Below are 8,504 nucleotides of genomic sequence, written 5' to 3'. Positions count from 1 at the left end.
ATTCATGGAAAGTAGTTAATTTTGAATCGACTGAAAAGTGATTATTTCTGAAAGGTTATAGCTTGAAGAGCTAGCACAATTGAGAAAACTTACGCTACTTTGAATTGCGCTCGTGTGTGAGGCAAACTTCACTCTGACAAAAAAATTGTTTGTATTTAAAATCTGTAAATGTAATAGATATTAGAATAACCAAGTATGGGAAATACATATTCCTTGACAAAAATTAAGCATGACCTCTTAGTGGTAACAATTCGCTTCATCAGATTTATATAGGTACATTAATCTTTTTTGTCTCCTGCTCTTCCCCACCTATCTTCAGAATGATCTAATTTATAAGAAAACACGATGTACCTATAGTAATATAGCTCTAATATAAGCTAAAAGAATTGTGCATATTGACCGAAAAAAGACATTTAGGTAGTAGATGTTGCCCTGTAGAATCCAAAAAATCGCAATCGTCAAAATCTACTGGTTTTACAAAACGTTTTATCTTTCTTTTTCTAGTAGTCATATAAATGCAGTCACAATTTTTCGAAGTCCACAGGTCACAATGCATTTGTCTCAAATCGACGGAGAGATTAATTTTTCTGTTAGGTACATTTCGCTTGTAAATTCCAAAAAGAGCCGTTTTTGCTATCACCAAATCTTGAATAATTGAGAATTCATATGTACAGCTCTTTCTAAAATGTTGCTTCTCCAAATTAGGCAGCTATAATAGCCTACCTTTGAATACAGGTTTGTAATCACGGGCCTATAAGTGCTGACATATCTATGTAGGTAGTCAAACAATCTTTATTTTAAGCTAAGTACTATAAGTTATGTATTAAATAAATAATTTGACGAAGCTGCATACATTTTAATAATCTTCGATGGCTTGTTCTTCTGCCTCTCCATTTTCAACAAATTCGTCATCAACCTCGGCATCCTGAAAACATTCGCACATTAAATTGATCAAAACTATAACGTCTACCTGATATTCTTGATATTCAGATATTAAATCCTGCATATTTGAGTCTGCTTCAGTAAACTCTAGTTCATCCATTCCCTCTCCAGTATACCAATGTAAGAAAGCTTTCCGCCGAAACATTACCGAAAATTGTTCGTTGATACGTTTAAATATTTCTTGAATGGCCGTTGTATTGGCAATAAATGTTGAGGACATGCTCATGCCAGGAGGAGGAATATCACAAACCGCCACCTTCACATTGTTTGGTATCCATTCAACGAAGTAGCTTGGATTGTGTTTCTGAATATCCAACATGCATTGGTCGACTTCCTTCATTGACATTTGTCCTCTAAATATTGCAGCAACAGTTAAATAGCGCCCTAAGCGTGGATCACAGGCCGACATCATACTGCTTGGATCAAACATTTGCTTTGTTAAATCAAGCACGTTGACGTTTCGATACTTTAGACTAGACTTAGGTGTTAATGGGGCAAATCCTGGTACGAAGAAATGTAATCTTGGAAAAGGTACCATGTTTACAGCTAGTTTTCTGAGATCAGCATTTAACTGGCCGGGAAACCGCAAACAAGTCGTAATTCCTGACATCGTTAACGAAACTAAGTGATTTAAATCTCCATAGGTTGGACTTATCATTTTCAAAGTCCGAAAGCATATATCGTACAATGCTTCGTTATCGATACAGTGAGTCTGATCACTGTTTTCAATTAATTGCTGCACTGAGAGAGTAGCATTATACGGTTCTACAATTACTTCCGATACTTTTGGAGATGGAAAAACACTAAATGTTGTCAAGATCCTATCGGGATACTCTTCTCTAATTTTGCTTAGTAGAAGCGTACCCATTCCTGACCCTGTACCTCCTCCTAAAGAATGAGTCAGTTGAAATCCTTGCAAACAATCGCATGCCTCGCTTTCTTTTCTGAGTATGTCTAATACGTTCTCTAATAATTCGGCGCCTTCCGTATAATGACCCTTGGCCCAATTGTTACCTGCACCGCTATCACCGAAAATAAAATTATCCGGTTTGAATAGACTCCCATAATATCCCGATCGGATCGCGTCCATTGTACCTGGTTCTAAGTCGATTAATATCGACCGAGGTACGAAGTTTCCATCAGATCCTTCAGTGTAATATACATTGATTTTTTCCAATTGCTCCGCATATTGGCCCACGTATTTTCCGTATCTGTCGATTCCATGTTCGTGAGAAATTATTTCCCAAAACTGAAAAAAAAACATTTTATTACGCAATTCTAAATTAACTTTATTATTTCGTTTCTTTTGAGCCATCAGTTTAACTTTGTTTGATAAAGAACAGAAGAAATGTTCTCTTCATCCCCTAATTGGGTATTTGGCAAGGTGTCTGTGACGGGCCTAATTAATATTAAGCATTACGTTCAATTTAATCGAAAGGGGAAACTGGTCTGATTTATAATGGCACTACGAGGCTCCTGTTGAAACATATCTGATTGGAAGGGTTTGCATTCGTCAGGTACTTCACCATGTTTGCGCTAGGTGTTATAATAGGTACTTAAACAAGCCCTTTTCCTAGGGAACGAAGCTGCACATTGACCATTGTGTACATTAGTTCGGTACTGATCTGCGAAAATTGAACCATCGCCCCTCACTCCCAATTTCATAAGTTTTATTTGTTTGAGTATTTTAGCAGAAATTGAAACCTTCACTTTAAAAAAAATTCGTTAAGCCGCTTATGAGCAAGAGTTCACTTTCATATTTGTTTTTTCGATTTGAACAGTAGGGCGGAGTGAATTTTTCAAGTTTTGAAATTTAAAACGCCTGTGTGTCAAAAGGGTGTCTATTTATCTCTTTAATAAGATGACAAAGTTTGACTGTCTAAAAATAATATCTTCTGCTGCCGAAATGGCTCTATGTTTTCAAAATATTGTCGTCCCTTGCAGTTTAATTAGGCCCTAAACTATTATGAAGCGGCAGAGTAAAGTGATGCAAGCTTATTTAGTGGAGTCGATGATGTGTGTCTGTCTGTTTGTTTGTCTGTGAACACGATAACTGGCAAACGCCCGCATCGATTAGGTTCATACTTTTCACGGTTGACCTATATGCCACATGTATAGCAAGCCCGTTGAAAATGGGTCAAATCCAATGACCACGTGGGGTCACACTGCCCTGCCGGTTTTCTAGATATACGCGTTATACGCGGTTTATTACTTCGGAAAAACAATTTAATGTGTATACTGGGCCAATCTGAAAATATACCCCACCATTTAAGTGCTGTCTTCAAAAATTTTGAATCGAAGGGGAGGAGGGGTTAAAAGTTGAGACAAATTAAAAATAGAGATTGCCCGTAGTCCGGTACACGGTTGGCATGTGTTTTCCGTAGTGACTGCTAGGGAAGAACAAGAAAAGCGAGGTGTTATGCCTTTTATGACAGTTGAAGAGGTGCCGATCGAAATTCAACGCAGAATAGCTGGTGTCTGTGGTGAGAATAGTGTCAGTTGGATATCATTTCCACGTTTTTTGACCCATGAAGAAGCACTTGAAAGATCGCCGTTACATGTCGAATGCAGAGGTGCTGGACGAGGTCTGTGATTGGATCGCTTCACTCCCGAGGGAATTCTGGGAGCCAGGCATTCTTGGTCCCGTTCAGCAGTGGGATAAATGCTCTTGGAATGAAGGTGCTTATTACCTTTGTAAGTGTAGCAGTCGGGCTTCATTTGACTGCGCCATTAGTAAGTTTATTCAAGAGTTGCCCTTAAAAGGAATATTACAGCGTCGAAAATCAAGAAGATAAACGGAGGAGGCGCGAGAATCTTTCAAGTGCGTAACTTAATTCTAATTGCGAAGACCATGTTGACTTAATTGGCTGGCAACGTGTTATCAGCGAACCTTCCTCAACAATGAGAATATCACACAAAGAATTAACGAACATGATATATTTGGTGCCGGATAATACCCCTTCTCAAATTTCCTTGCCATTGACAGGCCGTTGAGGGATGTATAAAATTAGTGACATAAAAACCTCTATGGCAGATTGCGATTGTGATGCTTGAGATTTGGGAACAACTTAAGACCTTCTGCAGGGGCACCTCTAAAAAGCATTATGCGGGTCACTCTGTAATTGGGCGTAAACCTGTTTAGGACCTAGAACAAGAGAGACAATAAATAAATAAATAAATAAGGGCTTGTATTAAATTTACGAGATGTGTTACTGATTTGAAGCATTTGAACAGTTTCTAAACGCTATAGAATAAAACTAATAAATTTATTTTTATTTTTTTGCGGGAGGGCTAGGGTGGAACATGACATGCAATCACCTCCTCGTAGGAGTTCTGGGTTGTTTCCTTAAAAAATAAACAAGCTAAGGCCTGCATTTGATTTTTTTTAATTTTCAAGAAATTCGATTTTGTATAATTTTCAATGTCATTTCGGCAGCCAAAGACATGCTCCTAAAATTTTCAAATATTTTTTTTGACTTGGCAACTCAAAAGAACACCCATGGGTACACTATTTTCGGAAATTGTTAATTTTATGTTTACTTTCGCTCCGCCCTATTGAATAACTGTTATAGACATGTCATGCCTTGCCTTAACGAGAATACAAACATGAAATAATTTTTAATTTCTGATCGAATGACAGTGTGACACCAATATCTACCAAGTCTGTGAATGGTGTAGTTCCGGAGCCTTTGTGACTCAGACAGGCAGACAGACAGACAGACACCAAGAACGCAAAAGTGCACTTTTTATTTTTTGAAAGTAAAAGTGAACTAATAAAAAACAACAGCGTATGCTTAGGGAAGATCCGCACAAGAAAATTGGATAACCAGTTTCTCTTTCCTAGCGTTTGAGAAGAAAATACGACACTAGGAATTGGTTGATTATGACAAACTTTTAAGCACTTTAAAGTTTGAAACGAAATTGAGATTAGTGGAGGAAACTTACGACCATCGAGACGCAGAAGATTTTTAACGATCCTGCAATCTCTTCCTAACGACTTAAAAACTACCAACTAATGAGATTCAAAATACTTAGACAGTCCAGCTACGGAAGTGAAGGGGATTAAGCCAGTCGACACACAGAAGAGACACGTAAATCGCGAGAATCGCAAATTTTACACATTTCATCGTTCCGAAGCCGAGAAGCCGTTTAAACCTTTCTAAAGCAGGCCTTCCACGTGCATTCATTTCATCCTCCTACAAACAGACAAAGTTCGAACATGGAAGTGGTCATCGCGCAAAGTTTGCCAATCCTAAATTCTTGGCGCGGAGCGATGCTGGGCGCGCGCGTGGATGTGGTTGTCGCTCCTGGAGTTAAGACATAAGTGAGATAGATTTACGCATTGTAGTATATGAGGAACCGAAAATGCATATCGTTGTTTTCGTGTGCACAGTCGTACCTGTATTTGTTCGCCAAGTTTGTACGAACCATGTGCCAACGTGGAAGTGGTGTTTCAACATTCTGTTCCAAGTTCGAAGACATGGCGTTAATTCAAAGTTCGATGAAATGAATGCACGTGGAAGGCCTGCTTAAGCTTAAAATGCTCCAGAAGAATTTCTCCGCAAATCAGAAAATTGTATCCGATGCGTATGTCCGCGTATTTATAGCGCTAAAATATAAAAACATGCGTGTGCATACTCTCTGCAGAAAAAGGGAATATTGTGGTACTTCCATTGTTCCATAGCACTTTTTTTTAGAGGCAATTCCAACGACATATTCGCTAACACTTTATTTTTATTCGGATATTCACACTTAAAATTTTGATTCCGCCAACATATACGCTCGTTGGGACGTGTCAGTGTCCCCTTGTAGGCAGTCTTCCGCACTCTGTTCTCAAGAAATATAACCGATTTCGATAGAAAGTAATATGGGGAAATCTATCCGGTTGGATTACATGGTGGACGTACAGTGCGAACTATCGGCGTGTCATGTCGTGTGTCAGGGTGTTGGAAGGGATAAGGCAATTCGGCTTTAGTCTTCCTACTTTTCTATGAAAGCTGGAATGCCAGAAAGAATCTGATTGTTTGGAAACTTGAAACAATATATGCCTAACATACCTACAACAGTACGGAAATAAATAGAATACTAATTAAGCCTCTGAAGTGCCAAATGTAACAGTAGTTAAATGCAGTTCGTTGCTAAAAAGTTCCTCCAAATAAGAAATAGAGAGGCAGCGTGACAGGTTCGTCTAGGACAAAATATTAGAATAGTGCGATGTAAGAAAGGAAATGGGTAGGTAGGTATGTACGCGCAAAAAAGGAATAAAACCTTATACCCTTGTAAGGATAGGCAAAGGGATCACTGTAAAAATTGTACAAATCCGGCGTCTGATCATAGAGCAGGTGTAACCAGTGGGTTTGTGGAAGTCAAGTATAATTGTGTGAAGAACCATCAGCAATCATCATGGATAAGGAAAGCAATGAAGATCGTGGCAATGCGAGACACTGAGAATGGAATGAAGAAAACTTCACATTATACCTCACCGAGCCGACCACGCAGGCAAGGAAGACCTCCGCTGGGTAGAAATTTGCGATGCACCGCTTTTTGGAGAGCCGGTGATGTCTGTCTGTCTGCCTGTGAACACGATATAACTGACAAACGAGTGGGCCGATTCGCTTCAAACTTTGCACAGTTGGGCTAATATGCCACATGCCCTAGGGTCACACCGCTCTGTCGCTTTTCTAGATCCGCTTTACACGCGGTTTATGTTTGTTCGGTCAATTTTCATGTAGATAATTGAAACATAATTTCACACAAGATATATGTACTCACCGTACCTGCTATACCGAAAATTGGCCAATAGCATTACAAAACAGATGTAAAACTATGATTGTGAGTTATGAATCATGAAGATCGTTAGTCACTTTATAAGTATAATTCCATAAAAATCATATGAATATAAATTTATATTGAATTAAGGTATGTACTAGTTCCACAGTTTGGAAGTTTTCATATTTAAAAAGATCAAGAAGACATATGCACACAAAAACGATTGTATGAGAACCACGTGGTATATAAATGAATAATTCAGCACAGATGCGTTTTAAATGAATATAGTAGGTACTTACTTTGGATCCAATTTGATTACCGCATTGTCCTACTTGTAAGTTTACGATTTCTCTCATTTTTTAAATTATTGGATCACACACCCACACTTAAACCAAACGTTCACAAAATAATGCCGTTATTTTTAAGTGAGTAATAAAAAAGATAAGATAACAACTGAGATATGCATATGAAATCAAACTTTGTACCTTGAACCTATTATATAATGGTGCGAGTTCTAAACACAATGCATACAAACCTTCTGAATGAATAATTACATTAACGAGCAATTGATATTTCAGAAACAATACGACCCCCTTGAATTCAAAAATCACAGAGCCTATCCGAATTATGTGGCACGTTGGACAAATATGCATGTTCCCCTCAATTTTCCGGAGTTAGTCTCCCCGCCTTACTGATGAGAAACAAATTGCTCGTCGCCGAATCAGAGAGATTTGGGGCTGGTCAGTATCCAACACAACAGATGAGTGTGAGCCTTTCTGGGATTACGATCATCATCTCCAACGCAGGAGAGTGTGGCTGAGAAAAGCGTAATGTGCGTGGGTTTGTGCTAAGTAATGGACCGGACATACGGATACGCCCAACGGATCGCAATTACTAGTCATTGCATTGCCAGGGCGCGCGGAATATTGAGAAATGATAGTTTTAAATTGGAAGATCACGAGACGTGATAAAGCAATTGTTTGAAAGAGTTAGTTTATTATACGTTCATTTCATCAAGGATGAATATCTGTTCTCAGAGCTAGAAGCCTCATCTATCCACAAACAAATCTATTGTTTTTCCGCTCCTTCTTATCGCTTCCATTTTATTAATCATTGATTTGGAAAGTATGGTTGCAACACCATATTTTAATCTTCACATCTTCTTAACTGCCAAAGTATTGCGCGCCTCCATATAGGTACAGTGTCGTATGGTTTCTGCATATCGAAAAATATACCGATTGTATTCTTTCGCGCCGTAACGTTATTTTACATGGCGGTCTCCAATTGTACCAGGTGGTCCACAGTTGAATATCCCAGGCAGCTAGTAAACGATATAGATATGGACACAGATTAACTACCTCCTGTGATATGGGTCTGTAACTACGCGGCTGGCTATGTTCTTTAACCGGTTTTATAATTGGAACCATAATAGCAAGCTTCCATTCGTATGGATAGAGTCCTTGATTACTTTTAGGATTTCATGGCCAGGGCGAACACTGCCGACTTCTTTCAGAAATCTATTGACCTGTGCCATTATGAAAGTATATCGCATTCTTCGAAATTATTTCTTGATTATTAACGAGCTCCTATAGCAAGTTCATGATTTTGGACTTCTTGTCCGTTCGTGGACAAGATTACTCCCGCGAACGGTTTTGAATTTTCCAATTCTGTTTTTGTTGTTTATCATCACCCAAGGAAGAACTGATTAAATGTTCAGTGACCCAGGATCTCATTTACTATATTTGTTAAAAGTTTATTATTCTTCTTACTCCCACTCATTTTTGTATGCTGTG

At 38.6% G+C, this 8,504-nt stretch overlaps 1 protein-coding gene across 2 annotated transcripts; it reads right to left on the bottom strand.

Annotated features, from left to right (window-relative positions):
- Positions 1 to 770: 770 nt before the first annotated feature.
- On the bottom strand, positions 771 to 7,366 carry LOC116165447 (tubulin beta chain-like). 2 transcript variants are annotated; one of them, XM_031479904.1, is made up of 3 exons: positions 7,247 to 7,366; positions 971 to 2,191; positions 771 to 925 (listed from the first exon to the last, which is right to left on the bottom strand). In XM_031479904.1, exons 2-3 carry the CDS (start codon positions 2,030 to 2,032, stop codon positions 857 to 859), a joined length of 1,131 nt encoding a protein of 376 aa, XP_031335764.1. In that variant the 5' UTR covers positions 2,033 to 2,191; positions 7,247 to 7,366; the 3' UTR covers positions 771 to 856. The 2 variants fall into 2 exon arrangements, with proteins under 2 accessions (XP_031335764.1, XP_031335763.1); XM_031479903.1 differs by lacking the exon at positions 7,247 to 7,366 and adding an exon at positions 7,011 to 7,210.
- Positions 7,367 to 8,504: the final 1,138 nt, after the last annotated feature.

Source organism: Photinus pyralis, unplaced genomic scaffold (genome assembly GCF_008802855.1).
Source record: "Photinus pyralis isolate 1611_PpyrPB1 unplaced genomic scaffold, Ppyr1.3 Ppyr1.4_LG3a, whole genome shotgun sequence".
In the NCBI taxonomy this organism is placed as follows: Eukaryota; Metazoa; Arthropoda; class Insecta; order Coleoptera; family Lampyridae; genus Photinus; species Photinus pyralis.
The sequence above is the reverse complement of the archived record's forward strand: the minus strand, read 5'-3'. Positions and strand labels throughout refer to the sequence as shown.